The following is an 18,677-nucleotide window of genomic DNA, read 5'->3' on the forward strand; positions in this document are numbered from 1 at the left end:
TTTGGTTTTTTTTTCAATGGAAAAGGTTCTATGGTCATGCATCCTTAACTTATCAGGTATCTGAAGATTGCACCATATCTCCCTTCTGCCTCCTCTCTTCCAGGGTATGCATGTTTAGATCCTTGGGTCTCTCCTCATAAGTCTTCCAAAACAGACCCCACACCATTTTGGTTGCCCTTCTCTGGCTGCCTCAGTCTTGTCCTTATCCTTTTTAAGATACTAACTCCAGAGCCAAACACAGTATTTTAGGGGAAGCCTCACCAAGGACCTGGTTATTCCTCTCTCAATGCAGCCCAGAAGAATGCTGGGCTGCATAGAGAGGAATAAGAAAAAGGAGGTGATAATCCCCTTGTTACAGATCCTTGGTGAGGGCTCACCTGGAGTGCTGAGACCGAATCTCAAACGGGACACAGACAGGATGGAAGTGGTCCAGAGAAGGGCAACCAAAAAGGTGGGGGGGTCTCCATCAAATGGAGCGGCAGTAGCCACAGAGGCATTCACGGAGTGGGACCAGTGGCCAGTGGTTGGTGTTCCACCTTCACGGAGCGGAAGGATGGAGGGCTGCCATCTCCAAAAAAACCCCAAAAAACAAAAACAAAACAGGGGTGGGTAAGAGTATGGGGCAGGGGTGTGGCCTGCTTGTTGCAGCAGTTGCTACCCCTAATTGAGCTGGATGTTCACTTGGACGCAGATCCGGCGCTGCTCTCTACATTGGTGGTGGGGTGGAGGGGAATTAGGGCTGGAGGGTACTGGAAGCCAATAGTAACAGGTGGGAGAGAGAAAAAGGAAAAAAAAAGAAAGGATAAAGTGCGTAGCTTGCTGGGCAGACTGGATGGGTCGTTTGGTCTTCTTCTGCCGTCATTTCTATGTTTCTATGTAAGGTTTTAATGATGCACAATTAACGATAAACCTTTTCTGTTGGAAAGAAATCAGTAGAACTAGGGGTCACGAAATGAATCTCCATAAAGGACAACTCAGAACCAACGTCGGGAAGTATTTCTTCATGGAGAGGGTGGTGAGTGCCTGGAATGCCCTTCCGGAGAAGGTGGTAAGGGCAAAAACAATTCAAAGGGGCATGAGATAAACACTGTGGATCCCTAAAGGCTAGAGGATGGGAATGAAGAAAAGGGTACATGGGGGTAACTTGCTGGTGTGGTGGTTACTACTCTTAACCAATAAACCTTTTTGCTGTTAATGCTGCTCCATCATTGCTCTCTGCTTCAATGGCAGGAGGAAAAGGGGAATTAGATTCAGACAGCAACCAAGGACTTTGAATTCTACAGTTTGGGAAAACAAGCATGGGGATACCTTTCTGATGCGGTGGTTACTATCCTTAACCAATAAGCCTGATGTTTTTGATGCAACTCCAACATTGCTCTCTGCTTCAGTGGCAAGAGGTAACAGGGAATTGGACTTAAACAGCAACCAACAAGGGCCCTGATTTTGATGGTCTAGGAAACTGATAATTATAAATGTGACTTGTATGGTGCAGTGCTTGCTACCATAAACTTACTGGGCAGACTGGTAAATGTTTCTTTACAAAAGCATTATCACCTCCTTTTTCCTGCTAGCTATTCCTCTCTCTGTGCAGCCCAGCATTCTTTTGGCCTTAGCTATTGCTTTGTCACATTGCCTTTCCGCATTCAGATTGCTAGAAATAATTACCTCAGGTCTCTCTCTCAGTCCGTGCACATTATCTGTGCACCTCCCATCACATACAGCTCTTTTGGATTGCCAGATGGATGACTCCCAGCTGTCAAGTCTTTGACCACTCTTCAGACTTTCTTTAATCGCTTTTCAGTCTCTCTATTCCTTCAGGAGTGTCCGCCTGTTGCAGATCTTATTAATATCCACAAAAAGACAAATTTAACTTCCATCCCTTCCACAATGTCGCTCACAAAGATATTGAACAGAACCAGTCTGTCTAATTTTTTCTGGACTTAAAGCTTAGGGCACAAGAACACTGCGATTCAGCAAAAGGTTTTAAAATTTAGTTTATTTGGCTTTTTAAAGAAGAGGCAAAGACAAGTGTTCTTGTGAGATGCAATATGCCCTCTATCTGTAATAAGTAGCATCTCATCCAACACAGGAAGAGAGCCTTCTTTTATAATTAAAACATACAGTATTGCCGAAACTTCCAGAAAGGTGTAACCGCCCACAAACACATGATACTGTTGTCATGACAATCTATCCTGTATAGGAAATGCTTGTGAGGACCTCCCTCATTCAATTGTAAAAATCATTCCATACTAGTCTTTCCTGAACCCTCCTCCCATGATAAAAGTTCCTGTATCATTCTGGCTTTGATGCAATGTATTCTTCTTTTCTTCTTTTGTTCTTCCTTGTTTGTGTAAACAATTCGCAGTCTGGGTCTTGAATAGAGCTAGGCTTGGATTCCATTTCTTGGCACCAGGGTTTAATTAAAAACTGTCACCTCACAGGATCTCCTTTTCAAATTGGTTTCTGTTCATTGAAATCATACATCTGCAAGATAAAAGCTTGCATCCTGGTTTTCCTGCAAAACAAGTATCCCTGCATTGTGAAGTAAATGTGGCCATTAAATAGGCCTCTCTCCTGTTGTTGCCAGCAAATCTGTCTCAGAGATTTTCTGCAAGTCATGCTTCAGAAAAGCACTCAAAGTTCATTCACCTTACAGCAGAGGTGTCTGGGTATTCTTGGTTATCTGCTCAGCCTATTCTTCAAGTCCCAAAACCAATCTCTGTGGCACTCCACTTAACACCATTTTCTCTCCAGAATAGGTTCCATTTACCATTACACGCTGCCTTCTATCCGTCAACCAGTTTGTAATCTACTCCACCACCTTGGCATCCATTTCCATGCTTCTCATTTCATTCACGAGCCTCCTATGCAGGACAGTATCAAAAACATTGCTGAAATCCAAGTCAATCACATACAGCACTCTTCCTTGATCCAATTCTCTAGTCACCTGATCAAAAAAATCAGTCAGCTTTGTCTGACAGGAACTTCCCGTCGTGAATCCATGCTGCCTCGGATCCAGCAACCTACCGGATTGTAGATAATTCACTATCCTTTCCTTGAGCAGAGTCTCCATTACTTTTCTCACCACCGAGGTGAAGTTAACCAGCCTGTAGTTTTCAGCCTCCTCTCTGCAACCACTCTTGTGAAGCAGGACCACCACCGCTGTTTTCCAGTCTCGTGGCACCACTCCACACCCATTTCATTGATTTGTCTCGTTTCAATGCTTGTTTAGCTAATTGGTTGACAGATCACAAATTGCAAATTAATCCTTTAAAATCTGAAGCAGTCTGGTTTAGTCTAAATTCATCTTCTCCTAATGAAACACCATTGATGTTAGGTACTCCAGTTACTTTAAAGTCTACTGCAGGGATTTTGGGGGAACAGAATCCTCTCTTTCCATGGTCAAATTTATCTCTTCTATGGTTCAGAAATCTTTTTTCTCTTTGAGATACATTAGGAAACTTCGTCCTTTTCTAGAGACAAAAGATGTGAAGTTATTAGTTCATGCTTTCGTGATCTCTAAGACCAATTATTGCAATTCTTTATTGCTGGGGATTCCTAACACTCAACTGAAGCGTTTGCAACTGGTGCAAAATACGGCTGCTAGGCTGCGCAAATTTGATCACATTTCTCCAGCTCTACAACTACTACATTGGCTGCCGGTTATTTATGTAGTTTAAAGTGCTTTGTATTGTCTCTCTTACGCTTTCATCTGGTTTTCCTTCTTATTTTTCAAAATTGTTAATTCCATGCACTCCTTCAAGGGTATTACGTTCTTCTCAAGCTGGGTTGCTTCATATTCCTTCCCCATCTGTTATTCGTTTAGAATCCACCAGGGAATCTTCCTTTAGCGTCCAAGCTCCATCACTATGGAATGCTCTACAGTTTGACATTTGTTGCATTGTAGATTATCTGAAATTCAGAGAGGCTGTGAAGTCCGGGTTATTTAATAAGGCTTTTGATAACATCTAAGCTGCCATCAGTAAAGAGACGCATATATTGAGTTCCTATTGAGGATGGATTTGTAAATTTGGTATATTTTTTATGTTATGTGAATTTGTTTTATTCTGTTATTGTGTTTTCTATTTGATAATTGATTGTATTTTTATGATTGTTTTTTATTTGTACTACTGCTTGGATAACATGTTTAATCAAGTGGGAAATTACGTTTCAATAAAATGAAAATGTATTGAACAGGTCTTTCAACAGACCTGCCAGCACATCTGTGTGCTCCCTCAGTCGGTTCAGTGTGCTGCGGCAGTCAAAAAAGCAAACAGAATGTTGGGAATTATTAGAAAGGGAATGGTGAATAAAACGGAAAATATCATAATGCCTCTGTATCGCTCCATGGTGAGACCGCACCTTGAATATTGTGTACAGTTCTGGTCGCTGCATCTCAAAAAAGATATAATTGCAATGGATAAGGTACAGAGAAGGGCTACCAAAATGATAAGGGGAATGGAACAGCTCCCCTATGAGGAAAGACTAAAGAGGTTAGGACTTTTCAGCTTGGAGAAGAGACGGCTGAGGGGGGATATGATAGAGGTGTTTAAAATCATGAGAGGTCTAGAACGGGTAGATGTGAATCGGTTATTTACTCTTTCAGATAATAGAAAGACTAGGGGGCACTCCATGAAGTTAGCGTGTGGCACATTTAAAACTAATCGGAGAAAGTTCTTTTTCACTCAGCGCACAATTAAACTCTGGAATTTGTTGCCAGGGGATGTGGTTAGTGCAGTTAACCACAGTGCAGTGCAGGGGATGTGGTTAGTGCAGTTAACCACAGTTAGTGCAGTGTTTAAAAAAGGATTGGATAAGTTCTTGGAGGAGAAGTCCATTACCTGCTATTAATTGAGTTGACTTAAAAATTAGCCACTGCTATTACTAGCAATGGTAACATGGAATAGACTTAGATTTTGGGTACTTGTCAGGTTCTTATGGCCTGGATTGGCCACTGTTGGAAACAGGATGCTGGACTTGATGGACCCTTGGTCTGACCCAGTATGGCATGCTGTTATGTTCTTATATACCTCATGGCCTTATCCACTTTCAGTTTTCCTAGCTCTTCCCATACATTCTCCATGGTTTTGTCAACCAGCAACAGTCCATCTCCAGGATGGACTTCTTTTTTTAGTGAACACTGAACTGAAGTATGTGTTTAATATTTCTGTTTAATATGCTAGTCAGAGTAAAGCTCCAGGATTTTTAAGTGTGTGGCTTCTCCCCAGATTATCCAAGAAAAGGATCTTCTCATTTAAATGAACACCATTTCCCTCTTAGTTAAGTACTATCCAACGAATCTATTCTAGCAGCACCATAGCAAAGAGCAGGGATAGGCAACGTCTGTCCTGAAAGTGCCACAACCGGGTCTCTTGACCATGAATATGCGTGAGGTATATTTGCACGTACTGCCTCCATTGTATGCAAATTTATCTCATGCATATTCAGTGTGGATATCCTGAAAACCAGATTTGGTTGTGGCCCTCCAGGACTGGAACTGCCTACCCCTGGGATAGAAGATAGCATTATCCTTAGATTGCGTGTGTTAGGAGGATCCCCTCTTTCTCACTGTTTATGTTGTTCTCACTGACCAGAAGCATCTCTCAAGTAGGATTCTTTGCGCCTCCCAGGAGCTAACCTGCTGCCATAGCTCCAGTAGATTCTCTGTCTTTCTACTTCACACAGAAGAATCCAACTTCCATTCCACTTTCTGAACTGAACATTCTCCCTCTAGAGCATGCTCATAACATCTCTTGGGAGATTACCACAAGGGCTCAAGACACAGGGTTTGCATGCCACATGATGCTAGTGACTCAGTATAGCCCTCAAACATGAGTAACAACATGGCAAGCAGAAGGAAAAGTTTTGTCACATTCTTGCAGGGATTTGTCTTTTTCATGGACTCTCCAGTACCTTAAGTCAGGACTTGAGGATCTCTACTGTGTTAAAATCAGAACATCATGTCTGGCCAATAATGCTGGACCTCAGATTTAAGGTGGTTGTGGGTTCCTCATCCTCCTTCCCTCTCATTTCAGGCCTAGTTTGTTCACTCTATCTCTTCAGAAATTGGGGTGTCCAGATACTCTGACACTTCTGCCTACTACCGGTAGTACTGTTGCTACTTCTCCTCTGTCCCTGACTGCTTCAACAACAAAGAATTCTAGAAATGTGCATTTTTATTTTTTTTTATAAACAAATGGGTAAAATGAAACAAATTAGACCATTTTTGTTTCATTTGTGAACTCCCAAAATGAATGGAGGGTGCCCATGGATGAAATGAAAATTTAGTTCCATTTCTTTGTTTCCCGTTCAAGTCTATGGACCATTGAAAAATGCTGCAGCGAGACTAGTAAGTATAGCAACCAAGAAATTCTTGAGCGAAGTAGTAGCAGGACAGAGCCGAGGTGGGAGGAGAACAAGTGGAGAGAAAGGAGGATAATCAAGGTGAAGCTGCCCTGCTCCTGACAATATACCCTGGGGGACTTGCTACCACTTAGGCTTGCTGCCATATCCCAGACTCTACACATAAAGGGTCTTCATGACAATCTGTCTTGCTGCTATACCACTTATGCTACACTTGGGCATCTTGCTGCCATATCCCAGACTCTACAGCTTGGAGTTTTCTTGCTACTGTGGGTGGCTGCTTTGCTCATCTCATAGTTGATATGTGTGCTTGAGTTTGAAACCAATATGGAGAATGTGGCTCACCCAGAATCCTTTGCTACCTTGGCCTGCTTGCAGTTCTGGCCATGGGAACCTTAAATGCCCTGTTTACCCTGATTTGGAGAAATTACAGGAGACATCTGGACTGCAGCAGGAGATGTCAAAAACTTATGATGGAAGGTCATGGGTCACAGAAAAGCAGAAGGAAAAGGTTAGAATCTCACAGGCTAATGTTTCCGCTAACTGGTACCAGCGAAACCAGAGTCTTGGATATCTTCCTGAGGGTGAAAACCTGACAGGATAAAGGACTAACAGAAGATTGACGTGAACATTAGGCAAGTGGGCCTCAATTTGGGAGGGGGATCAGGGTAACTTAGGTGTAATTCATCTTGTTTTAACATAAGAAACCTCATACATGATACTCAGATAAGAGTCAAAAGACTGTCTATGTTATCTATAAAAAGAAGACTTTACTAATGTACGGAGAGAAACAAAGGGTAGAGCTTCTCTTGAGTATATGGCTGGAGAGGTCCTGTCCCTCTGTTCCTCCCTAAGCTGCCTGCATTGCTTATTGATGTACAATAATCAAATTAAATTTGTTTCTACTAAATTTGGTATGGTACCTTTGTGTTTGTTAATAAAAGCCTTTAAGCTGATTTAGTGCTTAACATAGTGCTGTGGGCTCTTCATGCTACTCTTTGTGCTGCTTTGTCCCTCAGTCAGTGCTTGGGGTTTGTTCTGCACTTTTGCTGCTTTGTTCCCCGTTCATGGTGCCTTAGGATATTCATGCCATTCTTGGTGCCACTTTGCCCCTCTCGTGCTGCCTTTGGAGGTTCATGCCACTGTGATCGATGTCCTCTTTTGAAGCCCTGGGGTATTCTTGACACGCTTGCTGCTGCTTTGCTCCTCTGACGGTGCCTGGGAGAGCTCCTGCCACTGATGGTACCCCTATTCCTGCCACTTTCACATGGTCTTGGTGCCTTGGAATTCTCTTTCCCCTTCTGATGATGTCTACCCACAAGTTTCATTAGAGCTGATTAGAAAATCTCAATTTTTTAAAAAAAATGTTTATATATGCATTTTCAAAAATACAACAATTTTTGTTGTTGAATACAGATAACATAATTTCCATTAAAGAATTACAGTTAAATATAACATTCTATATTATCTGATTATATCAAGTAATAGTGGGAGAGTAGGTGCAATAAGCGGATATAGGAAAAAACACAAGGTTCTTTTTAAAAAGTTGTAATTAAAGAGATATTAACATCTGGTATACATTATCCATTCTCCGAGCCCATTGCTGTAGCCTCTTGGGTATGTGAGTCCAGGAATGCGCGAAGCTGTGAAACTTCAAAGAAAACATATTTATGATTTAGATACTGTAATTCACAATTACATGGAAATTTTAGGAGAAACTTGCCCCCAATGGCTACCACCTCAGATCTCATTCCAAGAAATGTTCTCCTCCTTTCTTGGGTAGTTCTACACAAAGCAGGGTACATCCATATCTTTTCACCATGAAAAAAGGCTAGACAATATTGCATAAACAAACGCAATACAGCATCTCAATCTGATGAGAATGCAAAGGAGACATGAAGTGTTGATCTTGTGGAAATTACAGTTTCCAATGTAGCCTCTATTATATGTGTCAGGTTTAGAGATGCCTCTGCTGGCTTATTTCCTGTAGTAATGTTATTTTTAGCTGGAAGGTAATAAACCTTTGAAATAGCAGGAAGTGCTTGCAGAGGCTTTTTCAAAATCTGAATAAGGTATTCTTTAAACATATCATATGCTGTTATCATCTTCACTTGTGGAAAGTTGAGAACCCTAAGATTTAAATATTTCAAAAAGAGTTTTCAATATTTTCAGTCTTTTTCTCGTTCACAATATCCGACCGAGCAGATTTTTGGCTGCCATGCCTCTAGAATCCCCATCCGTGATTCCATCATCTACAACTTAGTATTAGTTATAGACATAGAGTTTTCAATATTTGAAAAATGTTGATTAGAATCCAGGGTAATTTTAGTCAAATTTACTATTGCAGACCATAAGGAGTCTAGTGTAATCTCTGCAGGTTTCACCAAGGAGGATCTAGAACTCAAAGCAGACCTGGACTCCTCTTCACCCGCCACAGCTGTGGTTCCACCTCTCATCCCCTCTGAAATACAAATTAGCAGAGTCCTTGGATGTTAAAGGGAGAGTAGGCCTCACCTGAGAGAAAGTCTCAACTTTGTCCAATGCTTCCACGATAAAGGCTTCAGGCATTCCTTCTTCCTCTCTGGCATTTAAAGAAGTCAAATATTGAGGCAGAGAGGAAGTGCTTGGAGCGCCGGAACTCAAAGATATTACTTCGGTCAGTAGGGCAGACGCCCGCTCTGTGTCGGGGTCTGCAGCGGCCCTCTCTACCGGTGTCATCCCCAATGCTGGCATGAAGAAGGTCTGGATCTGTGGCTGTGATGTCTCTGGTAAGGGAGATGAAGTTGAAATCTCTCTTACCTTTGCCTTTTGTTTGGTATGCGGCATTGTTCCGCGGCACTATGGTAAGAAGAAATAAGTATCCGAAATCAAAGCGGAGAGAGCCTCCTTCACATCTATCTCAGATGGCGGCCATCTTGCTCTCCCTAAGAAAATCCCAATTTTGAAGCTCAGCTGACTTTAACTGGAAATTAATTAAATGAATACAAAAATATTTTTGTTTGAAATTAATGAAATGTGTGGAGGTGACTCATTAAACAAATGAATGAAATGAAATGAAAATTTTGCCTTTGCACATCCCTAATGAATATGCAAAGATCCATTATACAAAAAAAAATCATGCTTCTCTCTTAGTTGTGTTCCCTTTCCTGTGTCCTGGCCCTGCTGCTCGCTCTTCCCTGTGTTCCTCGCTCAGTCACGCTCCCCCCTCCCTATGAGGAGCTTCTCGTGATCTGCGATCACATAAATCCCACCTCCATTTATTTTTTGGGGAACGTGTCTAGCCAGAAAAATCACACAGTGTTCCAGAATAGCGGGGATTTACAAGTGAAGGAAACGTCCAAGTGGATATGACCCCCACCCTTCTCCTCAAACTCTATTGAGTTCAAGGTGCAGAAAATGTTGTGGTGACCCACAGTAAACAACAATCAAAAGCTGTCTAAAACAGGTTCACGTTGGGGCACTAGATTGTGAATTTTGATGGAGACAAGTTGCAAACACATTTGCAGGATCAATAGCTTTCTTAAAATCAATGAAGCAATTGTGGAAAGAACGATGAGATCTGGTCGTTGGCCTCTGGGGAACGTGTGCTTGCTTCATTGACTGACCTGCTTCTGTTGGGCTTTTTCATTTTCCTGTTTTAATGGAATCTTACGGCTAAAGGTTTCTGCCCTGCTGGTTCTTCAGGGCTTTTGGGGTTGCAAAGCATTCTGGGTCTTGTAGTCCTGTGTCTGTTCTATTGAGGAAGCCTGAGCAACAAGCCTTTAAAGGGGTCAAGTTTCAATAGTGTGAATAAGTCAGCAAATACACGCAGAGTGGGTGAGAGGTCTCTATGCCTTATTTTATAAACCGTGTGATGGGAGCCACATCTTCTATATAAATAAAAATGTTAAATAGTTTGGACAAAATCGCTAATCTCAGAAACTACTGAGCCGATTGCTTTCAAATTTGGACACAACCTTCATTTCGCATACAGGAAGGTTCTTCCTGTATGCGACAGGTAAAATAGGTTTAAAAATTTTTTCGAGAAAACAGTGACATCTGCTGGACGTAAGCGCCATCTGTTACACCTTACACTAACACACGCTACACTAATCATTTCGCCAGTCCAGGTCCATGTTTCACTTCCATTTTAACACATTCGTGCACTTTTTTCGCCGGAAGATAACTATTTCCTTTACAGATAAAATACACCCACCACCCACCACCCTCCTCACACCCCCCACACACATGCCAAATTGATTTACTTCCCACAGCCTCCCAACACACACAAAACCACCCTCCTCACACCCCCCACACACATGCCAAATGTATTTACTTCCCAGGCCCTCACAACACACACAAAACCTGACAGAAGTCCAGGAGGCTCCAGCGGGGGGCCAGGACTGGTCCGGGACACATCTCCTGCACTATGGCCGTCGGCTGCCAGCAATCAACATGGCGCCGACGGCCCTTTCCATTACTATGCCACTTGGGGACACCAATGGCGGCAGTAGCCCATGTGACATAGTAAGGGCGAGGGCCCCTCGGCGCCATTTTCAGGACTGTTAGCCGGCGGACCTGTGCCCTTACTATCTCAGAGGACCTACCGCTGCCATTGCTCCACCCCACTGACATAGTAAGGGCAAAGGGCCGTCGGAACCCGTTTCAGTGCTCGCAGCTGACGGACCAACGCCAATACATCGCTCCCGGCCCGCTCCTGAACGCCCGCTCCACCGACTGACATTTTTATCAGGTCTCGGGGGGTCTGGAGGGTGGGGGGTGGTAATGAATTTATTGCGAACATCTTGGGGAAGGGTCACGAGGGGGGGGCAGGTTTCATTCATTTAGCAACTCTGGGGGGGGCAGGGGGGTGGGCTACTGTTTTTCGCCGGGCTGGGGGGGGGGGGGCAGGAGAGTGTGGAGTGGTTAGTTTAAGAGAACGTTTCTCATAGGGTTGTTTTTTGGGGGAAGGGGGAGGTTCATACACAAATACATACACTAAACTTGCACGATCTCGGGAATGCACCAAAATAGCCCTCCCCAGACCACAAAACAAATTTGGAAGTGCAAATTTGGTTAGGAACTCCCCTATTTGGCTACATAATGCACACAGATGCCCAGGGACGGACCACATGTAGCACCAACAATTTTAATTTCCCAGGTCTTGGGAGGGGGCAGGAGGGTGGGGGGTTATTATTTGATTTAAAGGGTTGGGATTGGGGGGGTTGGGGGTGGGGGGTTCCCACAGAAATAGAAAGACAAAGGTTTTCTGATCTGAAGGGTAGGCAGTAGGCGGGGGGGGAGGTGACAGTGAGGGGAGGGAGAATGAGGGGGGAGGTGAGTGTCAGGGGAGGGAGAATGAGGGGAGAGAGTTGGAGAGGAGACAGGGGAGGGAAGGGGGGGTGAGTGACCAAGGGGAAGGAGGATGAGTGACACAGGTAAATGAGCAAGGGGAAGGGGGAGGGAGGGTAAAGAACCTGACTCTGCCACTGCAACGCGTGGCCGGGTACCGCTAGTAGTTTATAAAATACCGCGTATCTCTGCTCGAAAAGTACACGCCTGTGTTTCAGGACACCCACATTTTTGGAGTTCAGGGAGCCACATACTTCCTACAGCTATTTTAGAAAAGTGCATGTATGTATTTTTCATGCAAAACAATTGCAGCACGTGTGTGAGTTTACTGCAGTTTATACAAAAGAGGTTTAAGTGTTTTATAAAAGTAGGCACATGCGCCACTTAGGAAAATGCTTGCACTCATACTTGTGATTTCCAGTTTGCCAACACCTCCACCAGTTCACCCGGACCCTGCCACTCATGGACTCAGAGGAAAGAGAAATGCCATTTCAGTTCCGCGGCTCAAGCAGCCGGCGTAAAAGCGTGCGTACGGGTTCCGTGCTGGACGCGCGTACGCTGCTTGCAAAATACGAACGTGTGCATGAACCTCTGTACCCCGCCACAAGCCGCTTCTTTTCTCCCTTTCACATTCATGCACAACACTGCGCGTACTTCAATCTTTTGCAAAATGCTACTTGCACATGAGCATGCTGCTTACCCGCGTAACTTTCAATTTTACACGCTGAAAACGTTTGAAAATTTACCTCTAAAATGCTTGGCAATAAAACTTTCAACTACACTGGCAAATCAATAATATATCACAAAAATCCAAACGCAAAAAACATATAGGGGCAGATTTTAAATACTTGCGCGAGCGCGTACTTATGTTCGCGCAGCAGGCGCGAACAAAAGTACGCTGGATTTATAAGATACGCGCGTAGCCGCGCATATCTTATAAAATCCGGGGTCGGCGCGCGCAAGGGGGTGCACATTTGTGCAACCTGTGCGCGCCGAGCCCAGCGCGCGCTGCCTGTTCCCTCCGAGGCCGCTCCGATATCGGAGCGGCCTCGGAGGGAACTTTCCTTCGCCCTCCCCCCACCTTCCCCTCCTTTCCCCTATCTAAACCCCCCTTACCTTTGCACGTGTCGGCCGGCTGCCCCGCTCCGTGGTCCGGTCCTGGGGGGCTGTTCCGGAGGCCGCAGCCACGCCTCCGGAACGCCCCCGGGCCGAAACCACGCCCATGTCGCCGCCCCCAAAATGCCGCGCCATCCCGCCATGCCCCCCGCCACGCCCCCGACAGGAAGCCCCGGGGCTCTGTGCGTGTCGGCGGCCTATGCAAAATAGGCGCGCGAAAATCCGCGCAGGGGTTTTAAAATCCGCCCCCTAGTGACCTGTGCATTCAATTGTTTCTTGGACACACAGGTAAAATTTGTAAATGTCATTTAAGGAAGGATGTTTGTTTTTGGAAAAGGTTTGAGGTATTTTTTTCACTTAAAATTGTTAATTATTGTAGATGAAACCTGTATGGGAATACTATTAAAACGAATACGTTGGAGATTTATGATCAGCAGGAAAAACTTTTTATGCTCTCCTGAAGAAGCCTGTGAAAAGGCGAAACATGTTGAGAGGATGAAGAGGATGTAGAAGGATCGGGAGGAGGAAGAGATTATAAGAACAGTATAACTGTTGATATCAAGAGAAGAATGTGATTGTTTGGCAGTTATGAAAATTCGTTGGAATGAGATTCTTTTTCTGCTTTTTTAAAAATTCGTTTTGGAATGAGAAAAGATATTTGAAAAATTTTAATATAAGAAAAGATGTTGGGAAAACAAGGTTTTTAGAGTATGTGTGTGAAAGGAAGTATGAATGGAGTGTGAGTATAGGTTGGGATTTTTAGGAGGGTATTCCTTGGGTTTGTGTCTTGAAATTTTAAAAGAAAGGTCTGTTTTGGAAATACTTTCTTTGTGAAACAAATAAAGATTATGATATATTGTATATGTCACTATATGGTTTTTGCGTTTGGCAATAACACTTGACAAGGTAGGGTTAGAAACATGTCCCCGAGGAGCCAGGAGGTTGGAAACCTTTAGATGGTAAGAGACATCCTTCTGCAGTTGATTGTGAGTTACCCGTTGGCACATGAGGCCTGTCCAGCATCAATAAGAGACACCTTGGTGTGGTGTCAAGCTATTGTGCTGGTCAGCATTTCAGACTATGGAGCTGTTGTGCATTTTGGGAAAAGATTTCTTGTGGATGATGCACAAGGATCTCAATTGTTAGTAGGCTATGGGTATCTAGTATGCCCATCCCTTGAAAGAGTTCCAGGCTTCTGCAGTCATCCAAGGAAAATGCCATCGCAGTGCACGGTGCTGAATGCAGCTTTCCACAGGAGAATGGCACTTTGTAGCATTTTGTGCTGCAATAGAAGAGATTTTGTAACCCAATCTGTGTTTCTCGCAGCACATGCTGATGCAACAAATGGTTTTCTGATCACTGGGAAATTCTGATAACTGCATATCATTTCTAGGAAAAGGGGGATGTCATGTCATGCCAAGGGCTGGTTGTTTTCATGCTGACTGTTAAATAGATGAGACTTTAATCTGATATATTTTTACAAGATTGCAAATAATTTATAATTTAAAAATATAGGAAAGCGCCAGACAGCATCTTAAGATCAACGTGTAAGGTGGAGTGTGGTGCGTGTTGCACACGGCTGAGACGGAAGAATGTGTGACTTGAGTGTCTTTTTTATCGACAGAGAACGGGCAGTTGTATGTCCAGAAGAGGCCCACCATGTACCCGCCTTGGAACAGCTCTTTCGATGCCCACATCAACAAGGGCAGAGTCATGTACATTGTCGTGAAGGGCAAAAGCAGCGACTTGCTCTCCGAGACCAGCATTCAGCTGAACTTGCTGGCAGAGAGGTGCAGGAAGAACAATGGGAAAACAGAAACTTGGGTAAGGACTCGGGTCGTTTATGATCGTTTGCATGAAACATTAGCCATGCTGGGTTGTAATGTGTATAACACTATACTATAGTGCTACAAAATCTTAGTTAAAAGGAAAGTGAGTCTAATTGTCGCCAGTATGCATGTACAGTCACGCATTTATCTAACTCAGGAAAAGAACGACTGCAGGTTAATAAGGTTTTCTGACCTTCGAGAGCCCATTGGTTTGACTTAAGATGTACGTGGAGTTTGCTTTGGGTTTGTTTTGGACCGGGACTTGCACCACTGAATCATTTCAGATATCTGGAACGTGGAAGCACGACTCTGTACATCTCATGTGTATTAAAGCAGTGCCATTAAGGGCAGCTTGCGTTTGCGACTTTGGGAATGCAGCGGAGGATTTTGGGCCAGACCAAAGGATCAGGGAATACTAAGGTAAAGAATGAATGGGAAAAGCCCTGCCTGGTTCTGAAATCCTGCCTCTTCTGCCAAAGGCTTTGAGCTTCCTGAAGTCAGGCAAAGGGGAAAAAAAACGCACAGGGAAAATCATGCAAGCTAAATTTTCCCTCTCCCCGTCCTTAAATGTAGCAAATTTTAGGGGGAAAACATACCAGGGTGCTTTTTTTTTTTTTTCCTACAAGTTTTTCTTTGCCCTTTTTTTTTTTTTTTTGGTGCAAACCCCTCTCACCGCCCACGAATGTTGCAGAAAACAAAATCCTCGCACAAAAGAAGGACCTTTAAAATCCTGCAGCCCAAACCGACTTGCAAGCTTTTTTTAACATTTTTTTTATATATGCATTTTTTTGAAAGAATCCACTTGAAAATGAAATCAGAACAGACATGAGTAACACACATAGGAAACATTTAAATAAAGAAAACGTAGCATGCCATAATCCCAATCCAAGTCGTGAATTCAGAGAATCCAGACACTCTTCCAGGCAATTTTGAGTTCCAAAGTCTCAAAATAAGAAAAAAAAAAAAAAAGCCTTGAGTGGCCCTTATCTGTTATAATACAGAACGTACGGCGGCACAAACCGGGTTGTGGTAGTATCGCTTGTGGCTGCTTCAGAATATTATCTGAAAATATGCCGCCAAAACGGAAAGGGAAGATACGAGTTTACCCCTCTGACTCTGCCTTTCTCTCTGGGCAGCGCCTTATCACCACATACACCGGGAAAGCAACAGAACAGGGGGAGAACACCCCCCCTCCCCCCGCTGTGGTGGTCGATGAAGGAGCATCATCATTGCCCTGAGTCCCCCGGCTGCTCTTGCTCCAATGCTTGTGGTTTCCCCGGAATTCCCTCTGTCTCCTGTGAATCGAGACGCCGACGCGGCCTCAGCGACTCCGGAGGGAAGGGGGTGGGGGCAGAGAGGAGGAATGCGCTGGACCCTCTCGCTTTTCGCGGGATCATCGGAAACCCCAGGTGGTGAGGAACCGAAGGCATTGCCTGCTACATCGACCCCAGAGCGGGAGTTATGCGAGAGAGATACAGCTGCAACGGGGGAAACTTTGCTGGTGGAAAATGGATGAGTCTACCCAGCTTCAACTACCCCCTAAACCAGCAATAGTAACTTTGGATGCAATTTGGACCTGGTAGCAGCTTTGGGCAGTTCGTTGCAGGATCACAGTACAAAGCTGGACAAATCTCAATATTAAATTCAATTCTTGTGAAGCTCAATTAAAAGAGAGTAAACCTCCGATTGACTCTATGGAAATAGCAATGCAGAAAACTCAGGACTGTAACATTAAACTGATTCAGGATTTAACCAGTGTCTCGCATAGATTTGAGAATTTGGAGAATTACTCAAGGCATTTAAACTTACGTTTTTTGAATTCTCCTAAAATAATGGGCGAGATTCCCTATATAACTTTAAAAAAATATTTCCTTGAAATTCTCAAATTTCGAAGAAGCAAAGACTCCCTGCGTCAGCAAGATGTGTTTTCTACCTGTTTCCTCTAAAGAAAAGGTTTCTACGGCTAATCGCCCTGAGATACCGGAAAATCTAACTCAGTTTTTGGAGGATTCGACAGCTGAGTTTTATGAGCGTGCAACTCACCTGGTATCGTTTGTGTCAGAGAGAGAACTAAGCGAAGTCATGAGAAAATATTTTAAAGTTATAGCTGTTCCATTTTATGGATCTCAAGTATGAATATATCCAGACTTCGCTCGTGCAACACAAGGTAGAAAGAGAGATTTTCTTGCTTTAAGGGCGCAGATAGTTTCCTTAGGTTTCTCCTTTATATTGAGATACCCATGTAAATGCATTATTAGATCCCAAAATGAATGGTTTATATTCTTCTTGCCCAAACAGCTTACATCATTTATTAATTCAAGGAGTATTATAACCATCTCTCCTGGTATTAACAGGTCTGAGGAACCATAATATAAGAGGTTGCTTAAATACGTTAAGCCTGTTATGTTTCTTTACTTTATTTAGTAAAATCTCCTGGATGTCCGCCTTCCTTCGTATAACAATGTTTCTTGATAGAAAAATGTATATTTCCTGTAAACTAATTTATTTACCTGATTAGGTTTATTTGTGATGACTGCAGTTTTGTTTTCTAATAGTAAGAATTTATCTTGCTTGTATTTTGATGAAAATGATAAAATAAAATAGAGAACACAACTCTTGCCAAGCTATGAGGTCCAATGACAATCAGTGTCGAAGACATTTCATGAACAGGGGGTCTCATCACTAAGGAACCGAGTAAGCTGGGATGGATGAAAGAACATGTACAAAATTTCGCTATACGTTATATAGCATGGGCAAGGGTATTTCAAGAGGAATAAGGCCTCAATATACGAACCTGCTTCCTCCTCTTCCGGGTTTGCCTCACCACATCTGGAAATGAAGAAAGGTTTCGGACCGATGCCTAAAGAACAGTTTTAGGTATCCCGGCTCTATCCGGTTCCAGGACGAATGAAACAACCATAGTGGCTCAGCTGGCCAGCGCACACTGTCTGAAGTCTCTAAGGCTGCGGAAATATTCAAGTTAATGGCTTGCATAGGTAACAAAGGTTGTTTTCATTTTGACCATCATCGCTCTTAGCAGAAATAAGGGGATTTTGGGGAGAGCTGGTAAATTGTAAGTTTCTACTTCTGACAAGGCTCTCCAGATTTTCCACTCTTATTAGAGAGCATTTGGTTCTCTTTCATTAGGGTTTCTTGCAGGGGTTTAATACTATCCACACCGTGCTTAAGTGTATTCATTTGTAACCTCCAATTTTCGTTAGCCATTTCTAAAACTCGCAGTCGAGGATCCAAGTCATGAAATTTGAGAACCAGAGGGTTCAACTGTGCAGTAACGCTGGAATTTAAACTTTCAGTTGCTTCCCAAATAGCTTCTAAGGTAAAAGAAGGCCTTAGCACTGGAGAACCTTTGAGAACATGAGAAACTCCAGATCCTGGCACCTTCAGCGTCATCACAGCACGCCGCCGGTACCAGTCACAGGTCTGATCTAGAGTCTCTGCTGGATCAGTAGGGGGGGGCTGTTCTTACAGTTGGGGACAACGATGTTAGTGAAGTCAGGAGAGAGCATGAGCGCTGTACTTCCAGCAATATCTTTGAAGTCCCACGAAGCACAAGTGCGTCCATTGGGCCGACATGGGAACATTCCGGGAGGTCAGCAGTGACGACCCTCTCCTTGGCTCTCCTTTTGCGACCAGTATGAGGCATAATTTAGGTAATTGTAAGCACAAAGCAAGATAGGACTGCACTGTGCAGGAATGCTAGGTCTCCCTCTTGGATTGACATGCAAGCTTTTCACACTAATTGTTTAATGCCTTGCTTTAGTCCAAAACACCCAGTGCCAGCAGAACCCAGTGTGCAAGCTGTGCACTTGCACAGAGTGGTGGCTCAGAGGGGGCAGCAGCTTAAGGCCGCCATGGGCCACGGACAGAACTCAACCCGCCAGTCAAGTGCAATCCTTTGCTGGGGTGTTGGTGGGTCCCCTAGGGCCATAAAAGTTTTTAATTGTCAGGGCTGCTCTTGCCATCTTTCCCCTTCTTCCCGAACTTCCCAGGAAGTGAGCTCTTTCTGTGGGGGGAGAG

The 18,677-nt window shown here is 43.8% G+C and overlaps 1 protein-coding gene across 3 annotated transcripts in view; it reads left to right on the forward strand.

Moving 5' to 3' along the window:
• PRKCQ (protein kinase C theta) overlaps nt 1-18,677 on the forward strand; it is a 116,434-nt gene that overhangs the window by 18,622 nt on the left and 79,135 nt on the right. For all 3 annotated transcript variants that reach the window (XM_029616701.1, XM_029616699.1, XM_029616700.1), the window contains exon 2: nt 14,435-14,634. In XM_029616701.1, coding sequence (XP_029472561.1) covers nt 14,470-14,634 — 165 coding nt within the window. In that variant the 5' untranslated portion in view covers nt 14,435-14,469. The remainder of the gene's footprint in view (nt 1-14,434; nt 14,635-18,677) is intronic.

This window comes from Rhinatrema bivittatum, chromosome 9, assembly GCF_901001135.1.
Source record: "Rhinatrema bivittatum chromosome 9, aRhiBiv1.1, whole genome shotgun sequence".
In the NCBI taxonomy this organism is placed as follows: Eukaryota; Metazoa; Chordata; class Amphibia; order Gymnophiona; family Rhinatrematidae; genus Rhinatrema; species Rhinatrema bivittatum.